Source organism: Aquarana catesbeiana, linkage group LG01, assembly GCF_042186555.1.
Source record: "Aquarana catesbeiana isolate 2022-GZ linkage group LG01, ASM4218655v1, whole genome shotgun sequence".
NCBI lineage: Eukaryota > Metazoa > Chordata > Amphibia > Anura > Ranidae > Aquarana > Aquarana catesbeiana.
Window position 1 is genome coordinate 888,563,708 of NC_133324.1, and position 20,494 is coordinate 888,584,201.

General features: G+C 42.8%; 1 protein-coding gene across 1 annotated transcript in view; it reads left to right on the top strand.

Annotated features, from left to right (window-relative positions):
* LOC141127961 (piRNA biogenesis protein EXD1-like) overlaps positions 1 to 20,494 on the top strand; it is a 117,163-nt gene that overhangs the window by 28,218 nt on the left and 68,451 nt on the right. Inside the window, exons 4-5 of the mRNA XM_073614888.1 lie at positions 14,969 to 15,020; positions 15,175 to 15,243. Coding sequence (XP_073470989.1) covers positions 14,969 to 15,020; positions 15,175 to 15,243 — 121 coding nt within the window. The remainder of the gene's footprint in view (positions 1 to 14,968; positions 15,021 to 15,174; positions 15,244 to 20,494) is intronic.

The following is a 20,494-nucleotide window of genomic DNA, read 5'->3' on the forward strand; positions in this document are numbered from 1 at the left end:
TAATATAATGGTCCTATAAATCACCTGTAGTCTGCTGTGGTAAAACCTCTGTTCTTCCGGGTCTTTACAGTTGGCACTGATGTTATAAAAGAGTCCAGCTCTTATTGGTACTTGGTGTTGTGTTACCCTCATCAGCTACTTTATTAGGTACACGTATCTATTACCCATAAAGGGTTGCACTTGGATAACAGCAATTAGACAATAGTAACAATAACTGTCAGCGCAGGATACAGTGTAATATACAATAAAATAAATTAAATTAGACTGGTAGTGATAAAAACACTAGTACTCAATATATATAGGATGGGGGATCATAAGTTCATAAGTATGATAGTGGTAGTCCAAAGATACAGGTGATGATGAGGTGATTAGGGTGGCTGCTGTCTTCAGAGAGCTGGCTCTGTATGCAGGAAAATAAGGGGGAGAGAACAAAGGAAGCGCCACCTAAGTGCAGTATTAAAACTGATTTTTAATGGCACAATGTACAAGAAACACTCACAAGAAGTAGATATAGTATAGGCTCATCTGTCTGTTATCCTGGAGTCTCCTCGGATCCGGAAATGGTCCCTGCTGCGTGGTGTTGCGGTAGCAGGTCCTCAGTGCATCCTGTGGTCACAGGGGAAGAGCCGGAACGCTGGTAATGACAATGTGAAAGAAGTTTGTTTTGAAATCTTTGCAAATTTATTAAAAATAAAAAACAAAAAAAAATCCCATGTATTCACAGCCTTTGTTCAATACTTTTGTTGAAGCACTTTTGACACCAATTACAGCCTTAAGTCTTTTTGAGAATGATGCTACAAGCTTGGCACACCTATTTTTGTGTAGTTTCTCCCATTCTTTTTTGCAGGACCTCTCAGGCTGGGTTCACACTATCTTCGCATGTGGCTCACAGCAGGGTTCCGGTGCGTCCCTGTTCACCGTTTCAGGTCCGATTTCAGCCCGAATTTTTGGCTTAATTCGGACCTGAAACTGACCAAAAGACGCACAGGAATCCTGTGCAAATTTGCACCGGAGCCACAGTGGAGATGTGTGAACCGGCTCCAGAAAGAGCCGGTCAGAATCTCCTGCTATTGCGAATTGGATCACATCCAATTCGCAATAGTGTGAACCCAGCCTCAAGCTCCAACAGGTTGGATGGGGATCGTCGGTGCACAGCCATTTTCAGATCTCTCCAAAGATGTTCAGTCTGGTTCAATTCTGGGCTCTGGCTGGGCCACTCAAGGACATTCACTGAGTTGTCCCATAGCCACTCCATTGTTATCTTGGCTGTGTGCTTATGGTTGTTGTTCTGTTGGAAGATGAACGTTCGCCCCAGTCTGAGGCCCAGAGCGCTCTGGAGCAGGTTTTCATCAAGGATGTCTCTGTACATTGCTGCATTCATCTTTCCCTCAATCCTGTCTCCCAGTTCCTGCTCCTGAAAAACATCACCACAGCATGATGCTGCCACCACCATGCTTCACTGTAGGGATGGTATTGGCCAGGTGATGAGCGGTGCGTGGTTTCCTCCAGACATGAAGCTTGCCATTCAGGCCAAAGAGTTCAGTCTTTGTTTCATCAGACCACAGAATTTTGTTTCTCATGGCGGGCTGTCATGTGCCTTCTACTGAGGAGTGGCTTCCGTCTGGCCACTCTACCATACAGGCCTGATTGGTGCAGTGCTGCAGAGATGGTTGTTTTTCTGGAAGGTTTTCCTCTCTCCACAGAGAAACGCTGGAGCTCTGTCAGAGTGACCATCGGGTTCTTGGTCACCTCCCTGATTAAGGCCCTTCTCCCCAGATTGCTCAGTTTGGCTGGGCGGCCCGCTCTAGGAAGAGTCCTGGTGGTTCCAAACTTCTTCCATTTACGGATGATGGAGGCCACTGTGCTTATTGGGACCTTCAATGCTGCAGAAATTTTTCTGTACCCTTCCCCAGATCTGTGCCTCAATACAATCCTGTTTTGGAGGTCTACAGACAATTCCTTGGACTTCATGGCTTGGTTTGTGCTCTGTTAACTGTGGGACTTTTTTATATAGACAGGTGTGTGCCTTTCCAAATCATGTCCAATCAACTGAATTTACCACAGGTGGACTCCGATCAAGTTGTAGAAACTTCTTAAAGCGGGAGTTCACCCACACCGCCAAAAAAAATAAAAATATTAAAAGCCAGCAGCTACAAATACTGCAGCTGCTGACTTTTAATATATTGCCACTTACCTGTCCCAGGGTCCAGCGATGTCGGCAGGGGACGCCGAGAACCCGCTCGGTTCTCGGCAGCTGCTGCCGCCATCCTAGGTGAGGGAATCAGGAAGTGAAGCGTTGCGGCTTCACTTCCCGGTTCCCTACTGCGCATGCGCGAGTCGCGCTGCGCGTCCCTAGTGGTCCCCGCTTTCTGCTGGGAGCTGTGTGTTCCCAGCAGACAGCGCGGTCGGGACAGGAAGAAGCATAGACTCCCATGGGAGTCTATGCCGGAAGTAGGCGCAAATACCTGTCTTTGACAGGTATCTGCACCCCCCTCCCCCCTGAAAGGTGCCAAATGTGACACCGGAGGGGGGGAGGGTTCCGAAAAGCGGAAGTTCCATTTTTGTGTGGAACTCCGCTTTAAGGATGATCAGTGGAAACAGGATGCACCTGAGCTCAATTTTGATTGTCATGGCAAAGGCTGTGAATACTTATGTACATGTGATTTATTTTTTGTTCTTTATACATTTGCAAAGATTTCAAACTGCTTTCACATTGTCAATATGGGGTATTGTTTGTAGAATTTTGAGGAAAATAATTAATTTAATCTATTTTGGAATAAGGCTGTAACATAACAAAATGTGGAAAAAGTGAAGCGCTGTGAATACTTTCCTGATGCACTGTATATCTGTGTTAACCCCTCGACCACTGTAGCTTCATATTTCAGTTCCTAGCTGACAGGCATCTGATATTGTTTCCTGCTGTGTTCTCAAGGTTTAGCATGCTAGGCATTTATATATTTCCCTCATACCGTAATAGGATGCAGCACACCACTGTTTTGTTAGAAATAAAAACAATTATATTGTTCCAGCTTGAATAGTGCTTGAACTTTATTGCCTTAGCACTATTAAGGACACTCCAGCCAGCTCTGGCAGCTGGGAGGAGTGTCCTTAACATTGCTGAAACAATAAAGTTGCTTTTATGTCTGATGGAACAGCCATATTCGGCTTTCTATCATGGTATGTGGTAGGGGTGCAACGGATCGTCATCGATCCATGATCCGTGCGCTCTGTGGCCTCGGCCATAGGAAAGGCCGCGGCTTCGGCCTAGCTCCGGAGCGGCGGCCATCTTGGTACACCCGGCGGCCGTTTAGCACGTGTTACAGCGATCACTTGTAACAAACCGGCGTCATATCATGACGCCGGTTCCTCTCTCCCCTCTGTGTACTGATCTGTACAGTGGAGGGGAGAGATCGGATGGCAGCAGTGCCAATACTCTGCAATGCCCTGCCAATACTCTGCAATGCCCTGCCAATACTCTGCAATGCCCTGCTGCAATACCCTGCCAATACTCTGCAATGCCCTGCCAATACTCTGCAATGCCCTGCCAATACTCTGCAGTGCCCTGCCAATACTCTGCAGTGCCCTGCCAATGCTCTGCAATGCCCTGCTGCAATACCCTGCCAATACTCTGCAATACCCTGCTGCAATGCCCTGACAATACTCTGCAATGCCCTGACAATACTCTGCAATGCCCTGCCAATACTCTTCCATACCCTGCCAATACTCTTCCATACTCTGCCAATACCCTGCCAATACCCTGCCAATATACCTGCCAATACCCTGCCAATACCCTGGCAATACTCTGCCAATACCCTGCCAATATACCCGCCAATACCCTGCCAATACCCTGCAATACTCTGCCACACCCTGCCAATAGGGAGATTGTGGATATTACAGTGGGGGAGATTTTTTTTTTTGTTGATCCGAAAATGATCCGAACCGTGACTCCTGATCCGAGGAATGATCCGAACCGTGAGTTTTTTGATCCGTTGCACCCCTAGTATGTGGACTAATTTGAAAGTAGTGGATCCCAAAAATGTGAACACCCACTACTGAAGTGGCAAGTGTGGTGGATCTTTGCACAGGACAAAGAACTTTTTAAATGAAGGTACTTTCCTCCTGAGATGTGGTAATCACCACGTTTGGCACCGCAATCTTTCTAGAGTCAGTCACTTAAGCCTTGTACACACGATCAGATTATTGGACGAATTTTCATCAGTTTTTTGTTGGATGCTAGTCTCAAATCGAAAGTGAAGAGGGTACTCGCCATCAGAAGTTTTTTGGACGACAGAATTCAACGTCAGAAGTGACATAATGTGTTGAATCGTTTTGTATGTGTTCTTTCATTTCTGAGCATGCCTACTCCTGCTCTTCAGATTTTTTTTTTTTTGGCAGATAACGTTGTGGTCACATCAGACAAAAATTTTGGAGCCTACACATCCAGTTTTTGCAAAATTTGGTGCAGCTGTGCATGGTAGCCATTCTGCTTCTAATTTTAGTTTGTTCAATTTGACAAAAAATAGTGGAAGGTTATGGAAGTCACAAGAAATATACAGCTAACTATTTTGGGCCAGTTTTCCTTTGATAATAAAAAATAAAATAAAAAATCAGGAGATATCCATAACCATTTACCACCAAATGAAAGCCCATTTGTCTTGCAAAAAAAAAAACAAGATATAATTTACTTAGAAGTAATTGTGGTGATATACAGTTTTATTAACAGATGTCAAAGTTGCAAAATTGTGCTTAGGCATTAATAATTGTTTTACCCTTAGGCATTAATGGGGCTAATAATTTCCTTTTTTTTTTTTTCTGTTAAAGTGGTTATAAATCCTTACATATACCCAGTGTAGTGACTGGCCTCAGGTGATAGAGATTAAACAAATCCTCCTACATTAGTTGCACCCATTTATCTGAGACACACCCCCTCCACACAGTTCACAGGAATAGAGCTGAGGCTGTCAATCAGCTGGAGGTCTCTCCCCTGTCACCATTTTTCTCTTGGTGTCCGAAAAACTTGTCAGAAGTGACTCTTGCTGATAGCAGAGGAAAAGAGCAGCAGACAGAAATGACACTTATGCCCCGTACACACGATCGGACATTGATCGGACATTCCGACAACAAAATCCATGGATTTGTTCCGACGGATGTTGGCTCAAACTTGTTTTGCATACACACGCACAAAGTTGTCAGAATTTCCGATCGCCAAGAACGCGGTGACGTACACCACGTACGACGAGACTAGAAAAGGCCAGTTCAGAACCAAGCGCGGCACCCTTTGGGCTCCTTTTGCTAATCTCATGTTAGTAAAAGTTTGGTGAGAGACGATTCGCGCTTTTTCAGACTCGTGGTTTTCAGATCGTTTTCTGCTGTTCAGTTTGTGCTTGTGGGATTGTATCTGCTCTTCAGTGCGTGCAGCGAGTTACACGTGACTCTTGTCATTGTGTTCTTGTTCGTTACTGTTTTTCAGGTCGCTCTTCACAGGCCTTGCTGTTCTTCAGTGCATTCTGTTACTTCGTTCTGAGCAGCCGACCGTTTTCTAGCCATGTTGCGTATACGTACTCCTTGTAGAGTTCGTGCTGTGCGGGGGCTTGGTGTTGGGGTCCTTACCTTGACACAAGTCCAGTCCATGAACAGGGTGGGGAGGAATTCATGGACCAAGAATTGGTTGCTCCAGCGTGACCAGTTCTGTCATATGCCTTTGCTCCGTGAGATCCGTGAGAATAATCCTAATGATTTCAGGAACTTTCTCCGGATGACGGACCCCGTATTTCACCGTTTGTTGGCATTGCTGACCCTTTATATTAGCAGGCAGGATACCTGCTTGAGGCAAGCCATCACTCCATAGCAGAGGCTCGTCGCCACCCTGCGGTACTTGGCGACAGGGAGAAGCCTGCAGGACCTCAAGTTCTCGACAGGCATCTCCCCCCAGGCTCTGGGGATCATTATACCAGAGACCTGTTCTGCCATCATCCAGGTCCTGCAGAAGGAGTATATTAAGGTAAGATTTTTATCCTTTAATATCACATTTTATTGTATTTAATGTTTGATAATATATTGTATTTCTTTCCTCATTCCATAATTACCATGATTGTAATATGCTGTGAATGTCCCCTTTGTTCTCATGCATGCTGGATATTTATGTAATTTTTTTTTTTCTCCTTCATACCTATTTGCCTTCACTTACCTCCCCAGCATGCTCTCCTGGCCCTATATTCACCTCATGTAGTCACTTAACAATGTATTTTATCAGCTCCATAGTAGTGCTTTACCCCAAACACCCCCTAAAATGTTTTTAAATGTGATTTGTGCTTTAAATTCAGGCAGATTGCCAGAGGCTTTTTTTGGGGGGTCCCCAAATAATTTGGAACCCTCCCTCCCCCCAACTGCTAAGTCAGCTGATACCAATTCTCTATCTATCCTCAATCATCTATCTGCTGACTTTGCCAAACCCATACACACTATACCCATCTCTTTAGTGGTCAGATGTATGGATGAATTCCCCAAAGCATGTAGTGCAAGGGCCTGCCTGTATACTTTCAAATGGTAGTTTCAAGTTTTTGTATACTATTATTATCTTGACAGGTAATAGCAGAATTTCCAAATGTGCTCAAATGTCTACAGTGTGTATTTATATCTTTGTATTATGACACTTCTTACCTGTCCAGTGGGCTGCCAATTGTGTAACTAAGGAGGGGCTGGCCAAAGTAACACACATTATTTAGGCATTCATCTCTCAATGAAGTGGAGAGGGTTACCTGTCCAAAAGATCTCCCCCCCTAAAATGTTAGAAATGGCCCATGAGAGGGGGGGAGGGGGAATCTGATAAGTGTACCTTATACGTTGGTCTTTAAAAACTCCCTCAAATAAATGTTATCTTGATGTTGGCCAAGAATGTTTGTGTCTAATCTGCTTTCCCTGTTTATGTGCAAAATGACTACTTTTTTTTTTGTTTGACTCCACAGTTTCCTTCCAACCCACAGGAATGGCAGACTGTGGCCTCCCACTTTGCCCAGCGGTGGGACTTTCCTAACTGCAGAGGGGCAATTAATGGGAAACACGTCCACATCGTCCCACCACCCAACTCGGGGTCATAATATTTCAACTATAAGGGGTTCAATAGTATTGTGATGTTGGCGGTGGTGTCGGCTACTTACGAGTTCCTGTATGTGGACGTGGGGAAGAATGGCCGGATGTCCGATGGGGGAGTCATCACCCAGACGTAGTTCTACAGGCGTCTCCAGGAATGGCAGCTTGGACTTGCCACCTCCAGAAGACAATGTGGAAGGACTCCCATTCGTCTTCGTAGCGGATAAAGCGTTTGCGCTGGGGGACCATCTTATGCGGCCATTCCCGATGAGGACCCTCACCCCGGACCAGAGGGTTTTTAATTAACGGCTGGCCAGAGCCAGAAGAGTGGTGAACACGTTTGGAATCATGGCCAGCCGGTTCCGCCTATTTCTTACCTCCATACACATGGCGGAGTACAAACTGAATCATATCATCCTGGCGTGCTGTGTTCTACACAACTTTTTACGGCAACATTCTGCCAACTATGCTGGCTCAGTTGGGCCTGAGGCTGGACTTCAAAATGAACCAACCCTGACGGCGCTTAAAAGTGGCCGTCCTGGCTTGCCCCCCCTGAGTGCGTGTGAAGTCTGGCTAAGATACCTTGATTACTTTGCGGGTAGGGGGGCTATCAATATTCCAGACAATGTCTGAAACCTTTTTCAAATTAAAAAAAAAAATGTAACTACTAAAATCTTTGGTGACATTTACTGCTTGTGTTTCTTTTAGCTGACCCTGACAGAAATGTGGTGAGTCCTGAAAGTGGCGTGATTGTGTAACATTACAAAGCATTGTTGGGTGTTATTTACTAAAGGCAAAGACACTTTGCACTACAAGTGCAGTTGAAACTGCACTTGTAGTGCAAAGTGGATTTTACCTTAGGAAATAACACCCATTGTCACTGAAAACACCAATTAGAGCACAACAAAAGTTTTGGAGCTTTGAAACAATAATCCACACATTCTTGATTAACAGTCTTTTTAATACCAGCACAATCATAGAAAAGGTTTTGAAAACAAACCAACATGTTTGTTGTAAATCTCTCCCCTTTTCTGTCCTGACCTGGGCACCTCTGTCTACAACAGTTCACTCTCATCATCACTAGATGCACTTGCTCCTCTAACCACACGCAGAATCAGGCCCCGACCGTTACAACCCTGGCAAACTGACAACACTAGAAATCTCAAGAGACATTGCCGTGCTCTTGAACGACTGTGGCGTAAAACCAAATGCCTGCAAGACTTCACCCTATATAAATCTGCCCTTCTAAAATACAATTCATGCCTCCATGCTGCCAAACAAGCCTACTTTGTCTCTCTTTTTAATTCCTTGTCATCCAGTCCCCGTCGGCTCTTCTCAACCTTTAACTCTCTGCTTCGTCCCCCACCCCCTCTACCCACTAACTCACTCACTGCCCAAGAGATTGCCAATCACTTCAAAGACGAGATTGATGCAATTCGTGAGGATACCTCTACTGTGCGTACATCTTCCCCGCCCAACATACCTTGCCTAACAGCACATTCAACACTCTCCTCTTTTGAATTGGCTACTACTGAAGAAGTTACAAAACTTTTCTCAGATGCCCACTTAACCAATTATCCCCTGGATCCTGTTCCCTCACAACTACTACGGTCACCCTCTTCTTCTATCCTATGCTCCCTCACTCACATCTTCAATCTCTCCCTCTCTAGTGGCACCTTCCCCTCCCCTCTAAAACATGCACAGATCACTCCCATACTTAAAAAGCCCTCACTGGACCCTGCCAACCTGAACAACTTAAGACCTATCTCATTGCTCCCATTCACCTCTAAACTTCTAGAACGCTTAGTCTACAGCCGTCTTAGCTCCTACCTCAGTGAAAGTAACCTCCTTGACCCTTTATAGTCTGGCTTTCGCTCACAGCACTCCACAGAAACTGCCTTACTAAAACTCACTAATGATTTACTAACTGCTAAAACCAACAGCCAGTACTCCATACTCCTACTACTTGACCTCTCTGCAGCCTTTGATACTGTTGACTACCCGCTCCTTCTCAATAAACTACATTCCCTTGGCCTCCGAGATTCTGCTCTATCCTGGTTCTCTGCCTATTTATCACAGCACTCCTTCAGTGTCACCTACAACTCTGTCTCCTCCTCTCCATTGCCCCTTTCTGTGGGGGTCCCTCAAGGCTCTGTTCTTGGACCCCTTCTCTTCTCTATCTACACCTCCTCCCTTGGTCACTTGATAACCGCCCACGGCTTCCAGTACCACTTATGCGCCAATGACACCCAAATCTATCTGTCTACTCCTCACCTCACTCCTTCAGTCTCCTCTCGCATTACTAACTTACTAACTGACATATCAGCATGGATGTCGCACCACTTCCTTAAACTAAATCTCTCTAAAACTGAGCTATTAATATTCCCCCCCGCCCGTGCCCCCCTCCACGACTTTTCCATCAAAATCAACAATGCAACCATCAGTCCCTCCCCTCACGCCAGGGTACTAGGTGTAATCCTAGACTCTGACTTGTAATTTCAGCCTCAAATCCAATTGTTGTCAAAAGTTTGTAGAATTCACCTCCGTAACATCTCTAAAATTCGCCCCTTTTTAACAAATGAAACCACCAAGCTCCTCGTTCACTCCCTTGTTATCTCTCGCCTTGACTATTGCAACTCCCTTCTCATTGGCCTGCCTCTCCATAGGCTATCCCCTCTCCAGTCTATCATGAATGCTGCTGCCAGACTTCTCCACCTTACCAACCGCTCAGTGTCTGCCAACCCTCTCCTCCAATCACTACACTGGCTCCCAATCACCCAGTGAATTAAATTCAAAATACTAACCACAACATATAAAACCATTCACAACTCTGCTCCGAGCCACATCACCAATCTTATCTCCAAATATCACCCAAATTGTCCTCTCCGCTCTTCTCAAGACCTCCTACTCTCAAGCCCTCTCATCTCCTCCTCTCATGCTCGTCTCCAGGATTTCTCCAGAGCCTCTCCCATCCTCTGGAACTCGCTACCTCCACCTGTCCACCTATCCCCTACTCTTGCTACCTTCAGGCGATCCCTGAAAACTCATCTCTTTAGGAAAGCCTATAACGTCTCTAACTAATCTTTTATCACTTCCATCAGCTCATTCCCCACAGTTACAACCTTTTGTTCCACCTGCCCCACCCTATTAGATTGTAAGCTCTTCTGAGCAGGGCTCTCTTAATCCTCTTGTATCTTATTGTATTATAACTGTATTGTCTCCCTTTTTATATTGTAAAGCGCTGCGTAAACTGTTGGCGCTATATAAATCCTGTATAATAATAATAATAATAATAACAATTTTGGGGTCACATTAGAAAAAGTAGAAATAGAAACAGGCATGTTTAAAACCAACAAGAAAGACGAAACTTACAAAGTTCACATTTGGTAGAACTTGAAGGCAATATCAGACATGAGTATTTACAAACTGTGTTTGATATTGCGTTCAGATGGGGTGAAGTCACCCCTGGAAAAGCCAAATTTTGAAGATGCACACCAATTGCTGAATGTCAACATGTGCTAGCTGCCATCACGGAGGATCAAGGGACGTGTTTTGTGGGTGCAACCCCTTCCTCACAACTACTTAATTATCGAGGAAGGGGTTGCACCCCCAAAACGCATACATTGATCTCCCGTGATGGCAGATACCACATGTTGACACACTGTGTGCATCTTCAAAATTTGGCTTTTCGCAAATATGTAAAAAAAAATGGTAAAAATTTTTAGCTCACAAAAAGCCCCCCAAAAAAGGGATTTTGCTTGGTTTTAAACTCTCCCTAAAACATCAATGATGTTCTTCATTTTTTTTTAACAACATTGATGCTTTTCTGGATGTTTTCCAAGTCCCTATTACACCCCATGATCTCCCCAATCAGGATCTGTGCACTTTCAGAGGAGAAATAATCTGGATCCACAACATCACGATCACCTAAAAAGATAGAAACAAAAACACACCATGTATTATAAATCTGCCGGCATCCATCTCTTACCTGAGCCTGTGGTCGCAGACACTCACCTGTTGTGACAATTTCCACCACATCTCCTTCCTCCTCCTGCTCTGCTTGGCTTGGGTGGGTCTCCACTTCTTCATGAGGTGGGGGTCTCTGGTCTCCTCGGATGAGGGGTGTCCTCCGAGTCTTTTCTCCCCTATGTAAAAAAAAAAAATAGGTATACTTAGCACACAGATATTTGATGGCAGAAATAGGAATATGAAACATTGCTTGGAAGTGGGGATACAATTGTCTGTTTTGGCAGAGTTCCAAGATGTTGAATTTTTATTGTCCTTTGTCAAGCTTCAATACTTTACCTGTTTAGTACAAGCTTCACAAATGGAGTCACCCCTATAGTATACACTGGAGCACCTGTGTGGACCACCTAATAAAAAGGGTGTTCTTGTGTCCCACACTAGTGCTCCAGCGTCCAGATGTGAAAACTGCTGAGTGTCCTCCCCTTACACAGAATCTAGTTTGCATTTCATTCTAGTTACAAACCCATCTACACAAAAAAATTATTTTCAGACAAGTAGGCCATAAAAAATGTTGGCAAATGCATATGGCCAAAACAATGGTGTTTTCTAGGCCGAACGAACAATGTTTTATACGAAAAAATGTGCCCATGAACACAAAAGTTGCCATTTTAAACTGTACAACGGTTAAGAAAAGCACATGGAGCAGCACGAACGTAAGAAAAATAAAGAATAGGAACACAGGACAACTACTTACTTTTTTGCAGCACTCTCCGGATCCTTCTGTACTGCTCATGCTCTCCTAATTTGAGGTCCGACCACTGCTTCCTGAGCTGATCTTTCGATCTCGTACCCCGAAATTCCGGTGCAGACTTTTGACCACTTTCGCCATGATCTTGGCCTTTCGGACATTGGGGTTGGGGTAAGGTCCATACTTCCCGTCATAGTCGGCCTTCTTCAGGATGTCCACCATCTCCAACATCTCCCCAAAGGACATATTTGATGCCTTAAATCGTCTCTTTCTGGATCGGGACGTTTCAGGCTCCGGGCTTTCCTCCTCCTCGTTGCTGTAATTATCAGACACCTGCTCTGTCTCCGCCATGTGCTCTTCCCCACTGCGCCGAACGAGAAGGGGCGGGGAATAGACTAGAAAGAAAGTCAGGGGCGGGCAGAGTTTCACGCATGCGCAGTGTCTATAAAGCGTAACACGCGTGCGTAGTACGTACGATCTGTGAGCGGAGGAAGAAGTTTAGAAGACTTTAGGCTGACATTAGGGTTTGTCTTGTGTTGTGTCTTGCAGTTAAAATGGATATCTTGAAGGATCATGACTTTATGCCAATCTTCATAGATACAGTATGTTCAGGGAGCTGCCTTGTCTATGGCAGATAAACCACCCTGAATATAAGAACCAAACAGAGGAAGGCAGCGCGGGATAAATTGCTGCAATTTGTGAAGACGGTTATCCCCACGGCAGACATTATCTATTTGAAGATCCTAATTGGTGGCCTGAGGAGTACTTATCTAAGGGAGCACAAGAAGGTCCAGGATTCCCAGAGATCAGGAGCTGCAGATGACATTTATGTTCCCAGGCTGTGGTACTATGACAGACTGCATTTTCTGGCCGGTCAGACTGAACCCAGGCCAGCACTCTCCACTCTTCCTTACACGCTTCCTTCCACCTCAGCTGAGGCTTCTGATGTCCAACCTGGGCCTTCCAGGCAGCAACATGTGGAGGAGCCCAGCTTGAGCCAGGTATAGCATTCTTCTAAATATTGCTGGTTGTCCAATCAATGATGGTAAATAGATGTTCGTTTGGAGTACTAATTTATGATTGTGATTGATGACGCAAAAACTAAAACCATGTCCCTTTTTCATACACAGAGAAGTCTCAGCCAGGAGGTGGCCGGGCCAAGCAGGCTGCCTGATACCCAGGTCCCTCCCCTACACCTTCAAAGACAAAGTGGCAGGAAGAGGAGTAACATGGAGGAGGCTACAGAGGCCCGCAGAACACCCCACAGTGTGGAGGAGGACTTTGCTGGCCTAACTGCATGCAAAATGATGCAGATGGAGGAGGGCCAACTACTCCTGTGTGAGTTCTTAATTTTGGAAGCTCTAAATAAGGGGTTGAGGGGCCAAATCACATGTGCAACCCACATTTGTGACCTCACACATAGTCCTCCTCCTCCTCCAGGTCCTACTCCTCGTCCTGCCACATCTCCAACACCAGAGCCACAGCGTGGAAGGAAGCGTGGAAGGAAGACCAGAGAGTGATGGCCCTGGGCTCAGTCTGGTCTGGCAAAATATGCAGCCTCTTGTAGTACCACAGCCTGGGGACATACATGTCATCTGTTGCTTTCAGGATCTCTGGGACTTATGGACCAGACTGCACTCCCTTACATATGGACTCCTCAGGCCACCAATTTTGCAGTAAAATAATTGATGTCTGCCCTGGGGGCCAAAGGCTTCGCCAATTTATGCTGTTTCTCCAGCGTTGCCTCCCTCTTTGTTTCGTTCTGAGCCCTTAATAAAGGAATTTTTATTTCAATTATACTCGCCTATGTGTGTTTTCCTTCAAAAAGGACAGTTTGTTTGTGAGGAGGCAGGTACATTTCAAAAATACAATGTGAAATTAACAAGAGACACAAACACCAAACGATCTCCTTGAGATTAAATAATACAAGATAATAATGGTGTTGTGGTAACTTGACACAAAAAACACACACAAAAATATTCTGGAGTAAAAAAAACAAAAACATCAGCCTTGAAAAAAATACAAACCAAAAATAAAAAAACCCCCAAAAAATTTTGTCATATGTGACAAATCAAAATATATTGAGGGAATCGCGATAAATAATAAAGAAATAAGTTTGTGAGAAGTCTGTGTGAATATGAGCAGCAAAACTACTTAATTCTTCTAGCATTATAAAGAAGAAGAGATTGCGCTGTATTAAACAATTTTAAACATTGCAGCCTGACGAAAGTGCTCTATCCATTCCGAACGCTAATTTTACCAGACCGAGCTGTTCCGTCCCGGAATTTCTTCTGAGCATGCGTGGCACTTTGTGCGTCGGAATTGTCCACACGCGGTCGGAATTGATGCGATCGGATTTTGTTGTCGGAAAATTTTATAGCCTGCTCTCAAACTTTGTGTGTCGGAAAATCGGATGGAAAAAGTCCGATGGAGCCCACACACAGTCGGATTTTCCGATAACACGCTCCGATCGCACATTTTCCTTCGGAAAATCCGACCGTGTGTACGGGGCATTAGTGCTCTTAACTGAGACAAGTACATACTATAGAGGGATATGCTTTGTTTATATTTCGTGTCTGATGTTAGTAACCACTTTAACTGTTTGGTTGTTTGCATTTACAGCAATGTACCTAATAGTGTGACTGAGTGTATGTTATGAATCATGCAGCAAAAGGAATGGGAACACTCCTAATTTAGCAGGTAGAGTGATAATAAAAGTGAAGAGAATCAGAAACTGTCATTGGAAAAGTCACTAAAGGGTCATTTTTATACCTTTGTGGATAATAAAATCCTTGCTTTTCCCTGTTGTATGCCCTTCAGATCTGTCATTTCAAGGAACAGATATAAATGTAATAATTGGTTATATTTAGTGATTTCACCGGCTCCCTAATTTTAAATGCCCTAGTCCTTTCTTTAGGCAAGAGTTAATCTTTAAAAATGAATTGCCTGTCACTTAAGCCACCAATCAGATTGAAACTTCCAGGTACCAACTGTCACCTGGAATCTGAAAGATTGAATCTGATTGGTTGCTTTTGTAATACACACGCCACAGAGGATCTCTTAATATATAAATGGATAAGTGCATTTATTACAGTTCTAGCATATGACACGGTTTAAATGACTATTTCTTTTTAATGTCTGATTTTTGTACTTTTGACGTTCCAGTGGAAATGCACGTGGATAAGGAAAAGGCCAGAGAGCAGCCACCTGCAGACAGGTATGGGAGAATCAAATGAGTCTCTGCTGAACCTTATTTATATTGTAATTTATACCTTTGCTTAAATAAATTATAATAAAAGTGGCATGTTATGAGTCAGTATAAAAACTTGACAAGCAAATGGGCAATTCTTCCAACCCCTCTCTCTGCACAGGGAAAACGGCCAGAAGGCAGAAGAGAATTTTTCAAAGATGGAGGAGCTTTTGGCAGCTTTGGAGTGGAGGTTGGTGTTCCTTCCTGCTATTTGTTACAGTTCACACCTACATCTGCATTTGTTGGGTAGTTTTGTACTATATTGTTGCACTATGGATTGGCTTTGCTGATTGCATCTTTCTTGGTGAAGGCAATATGATGCACAGACAGCCAAAAAAAGAGAGAGAAACAAAAACCCATGAAGGGGTGATCTATATACACCCTATTAAAGTTTACCTAAATACGATACTGTTGCTGTAGCCAAAGAATCAATGCAAACAAACAAATAGATCCCGGTATCCCTACCAGGATCAAAGAGCGGCTACTTCAGCAACAAAGAAGTCTAACCTGGGTATGTTTCTTTAAAAATGCCAAATTTTATTTGCCCTCATTGGGACTATATTAAAAAAGTTAATAAATGACACCTTCATTGACTATGCAGCTTCTCTCTGTATCCTCCTCAAGGTTCTCACAGGAGGGTAAAGTTCTAACTTCAATCAGAAAAAGAAAAAGAGAAAAAAAAAAAAAACCTACATTGAAGACAAAAACCTGAACATGACAAAACATATAAAACCTCTAACACAGGTAGTCCGGACACCAATCTACCATTCACAGTGAGATTGATATGCAATAACCTCGCATGTATGCATTAATGCATATGTACTGTATATAAGGGACAGCAAGCCTTTATTAGGTGTTATAAGAGACCTTAATTCAATTCCACTGTGAATGGCCCCCCGGGGGCTCGCATTGAGCATTGATTCACACACATAATGGATATATAATTGCTGCTGGGAAAAAGTTGTTGTGAAAAGTTTGGTAACTAATGAAATGTGGGCACTGCTATCTGGATTATAAATTTAACTCTATAATAGATAGTCGTCTTCAACTGGAATAGTTGCCGTTGATTGGTCAATATCACTGCCTTGCTGCTGGTCATCTCTGGCTAAAAGATTTGTTGTTGCTTTCTCAAGTTATAAGCATGGATGTAGTATCGTCTATGTCACTGGAAAGCCAGACTATAAGACTGTATGTCTCAATATATCAGTTCAAGTGTCATATAGCAGCGTCATATATCTCAGCTGGCTAACAAGTGTCCCACTGTGAAGTAGTTAGCAGTGTTTCAAATCCGGTAGACTTATGAGTGATGTCCATGGATTCGCCTGTAGCATGACAGCTGTGCAACTATCAGAAGACTACTAATATAAAGTTCCACAAATATAGTAACTGGATATTCTGGCAGTCTATCCAAAACAAGCACAAAGATGATTTGTTGTGCAGTCTTATTCAACCAGCGCTTTTGGGTGAATGGAGTAGATAAGAGGATAAGGCTTCACTACATTACCATAGCCAACAGTGTCTATAGTTGTTCCGTTGTATTCTCATCCTGGTCGAGACTAGTCCAGACGAAGCTATGCTAATCAGTTAGCGAAACGCGTTGACGTCACAGCAGTCACGTGACGCCAGTCCACGACATGCCCCGTACTAACTGCACGGAGAAATGGGAGACGCTGGCAATACCATCACACGATCTGGATGCCACGGTCATAGTCCCACACACCCAGCAACTTCACTAAAGGAGGATGGGATTATCCCACCATATATGAGCCGCCAAGAAGCAAGTAACGTGAAGGGGCCTCGACCAGGATGAGAATACAACGGAACAATTATAGACACATTACAATTATATAATTATATGCATATAATTATATGCATATTCTCATCAGAAATGGGTATAATATGTTGCTGTGTATATTTATAAACAATATTCCACCAATAATCCCCATGTAGAAAAATAATGATATGCATATTCTCATCAGAAATGGGTTTAATATGTTTCTATGTATATTTATAAACAATATTCCACCAATAATCCCCATGTAGAAAAATAATTACATGCATATTCATATCATAAATGGGTTAAATATGTTGCTATGTATATTTATAAACAATATTCCACCAATAATCTCCATGTAGAAATATAATTATATGCATATTCTCATCAGAAATGGGTTTAATATGTTGCTATGTATATTTATAAACAATATTCCTCCAATAATCCCCATGTAGAAAAATAATTACATGCATATTCATATCATAAATGGGTTAAATATGTTGCTATGTATATTTATAAACAATATTCCACCCATAATCCCCATGTAGAAATGGGGTCATTTGGGGGGGTTTTGTGCCACCTGGGCATTCCATGGCCTCCGAAACTGTGATGGGCAGTGAAGAGTGAAATCAAAAATTTACGCCCTTAGAAAGCCTGAAGGCAGTGCTTGGTTTTTCGGGGTCCCGTACGTGGCTAGGCTCCCAAAAAGTCTCACATGTGGTATCCCCGTACTCAGGAGAAGCAACAGAATGTATTTTGGGGTGTAATTCCACATATTCCCATGGCATGTTTGAGCAATATATCATTTAGTGACAACTTTGTGCAAAAAAAAAAAAAAATGTGTTTTTTCCCGCAACTTGTGTCACAATATAAAATATTCCATGGACTCGACATGCCTCTCAGCAAATAGCTTGGGGTGTCTACTTTCCAAAATGGGGTCATTTGGGGGGGTTTTGAACTGTCCTGTCATTTTATGCACAACATTTAGAAGCTTATGTCACACATCACCCACTCTTCTAACCACTTGAAGACAAAGCCCTTTCTGACACTTTTTGTTTACATGAAAAAATTATTTTTTTTTGCAAGAAAATTTACTTTGAACCCCCAAACATTATATATATATTTTTTAAAGCAAATGCCCTACAGATTAAAATGGTGGGTGTTTCATTTTTTTTCCCACACAGTATTTGCGCAGCGATTTTTCAAATGCATTTTTTTGGGAAAAAACACACTTTTTTAAATTTTAATGCCCTAAAACACACTATATTGTCCAAATGTTTGATGAAATAAAAAAGACGATCTTAGGCCGAGTACATGGATACCAAACATGACATGCTTTAAAATTGCGCACAAACAGTGCAGTGGCGACAAACTAAATACATTTTTAAAAGACTTTACAGGTTACCACTTTAGATTTACAGAGGAGGTCTACTGCTAAAATTACTGCCCTTGATCTGACCTTCGCGGTGATACCTCACATGCATGGTGCAATTGCTGTTTACATTTGACGCCAGACCGACGCTTGCGTTCGCCTTTGCGCGAGAACAGGGAGGACAGGGGTGCTTTTTTTTTTTTTTTTTTCTTTATAATTTTTTTGCTTTTTTATCTTATTTTTAAACTGTTCCTTTCCTTTTTTTTTTCTTTAGCAATAGGTAGTGACAGGTACTCTTTTTTGAAAAAATTGGGGTCTATTAGAACCTAGATCTCTCCTCTACCCTCAAAGCATCTGACCACACCAAGATCGGTGTGATAAAATGCTTTCCCAATTTCCCAATGGCGCTATTTACATCCGGCGAAATCTAAGTCATGAAATGCTTGTAGCTTCCGGTTTCTTAGGCCATAGAGATGTTTGGAGCCACTCTGGTCTCTGATCAGCTCTATGGTCAGCTGGCTGAATCACCGGCTGCATTCTCAGGTTCCCTGTTGGGACAGGAGAGCCAGAGAAAAACACGGAAGACGGTAAGGGGGGGGGGGGGGGTGCCGCTAGAATTGCTTTTACATGAAAGCCGACCGCGGGCTGAAAAGAATGATACGAAGATGATAACTAAACCTGCAGGCATCATTCTGGTATAAATAAAAAATTATACCGCGCTACCTGGTGAAATATAAAGCAGCAGCTCAAAATAAGTGGGATATACACAAAACAGTAAATATTATAAAACGTGAGCAGCGCTAAAAATAAGTGAACAAGCATATAGAGTGATATATATGTAAACAAAAAAGCCCTAAAGGACTTGGAAATATCATGTATGAAACACAATTAAGGTCATAGAAAAAAAAAAGGGGGGGGGTAAAAATAAGTCCAAATAGTGAAAAAATGTGAGTAAATGGATATTCAGTCCAGATAGAAGAGGGAAAGGAGTCCAACCAAAGATGTACGGATAAAAATAATTCAATCACAAAACACCAGCATGTGAGGGGATCCACCACCGTGTGTATTATGCGCTTGCCAGATGGCAAGCTTTAGTAAGCTTGTACAGCAACCTAAAGCTTGCCATCTGGTAAGCGCATAATACACACAGTGGTGGATCCCCTCACATGCTGGTGTTTTGTGATTGAATTATTTTTATCCGTACATCTTTGGTTGGACTCCTTTCCCTCTTCTATCTGGACTGAATATCCATTTACTCACATTTTTTCACTATTTGGACTTATTTTTACCCCCCCCCCCTTCTTTTTTTTTACTCTGTGACCTTAATTGTGTTTCATACATGCTATTTCCGAGTCCTTTAGGACTTTTTTTGTTTACATATATATCACTCTATATGCTTGTTCACCTACTTTTAGCACTGCTCACGTTTTATAATATCATTCTGGTATAACCACTCAAAGTCCAGCAACATACCAGTTCGTTTCTGGTCCTTTTTGGGCATATATTGTAATCCTTCTTTTTTTTTTTTTTCATGCAGCCTGTGGGCTGAACGAAAAAAAGAGATTGATCGGTGGGTATGCCCACCATTAGAATGCCTCCCTTCATCCACCCACTTCTAATGATGGGCATACATGCACCATTTATATATGCCGAAGCATGGGGGCATCTGCCCCAAAAGTTAGGAGCAAAACGCTCCTCCGCCCCTACTACCCCCACGCTTCGGCATATATCGCCTCCACTGGAGTCACGGCTTTATATATCGTGGGAGCAAACGCTGTTGCTGTCAAGATAAATAAATCCGCGCTGCAGCTGAATTGCGTACCTGAAGATAAAAAAAATGGTTAACAATAAAGCACAGTAAACGGTAAAGTATAAAAAATTGCATATCTGAAAAGCAAACATGATAAAACATAATAACAATAAAACATTGCAGAATAGAATACAGTAAAAAAGAGCAGAACAATAGAGAGAGAATAGAGAGAGAGAAAACAATAAAACAACTATTTTTTTTTTCCTATTTTATATATATATATATATATATATATATATATATATATATATATATATATATATATATATATATATATATATATATATATATATATATATATTACACTTTTTTTTGTAATTTTTATAACTGTAACCGGTTCCAGGTTCGGGTCTCTCAAAATGTGATGGCATCTTGGGAGACCCTGTGAAAGTGTGCCTAGTCTGTGCAATGCTGTACCCTACGCTAATACTCAACTAGTGAATGGTAGCGTTCAAAACATTCACCAATGCAAAGACCAGGATTGT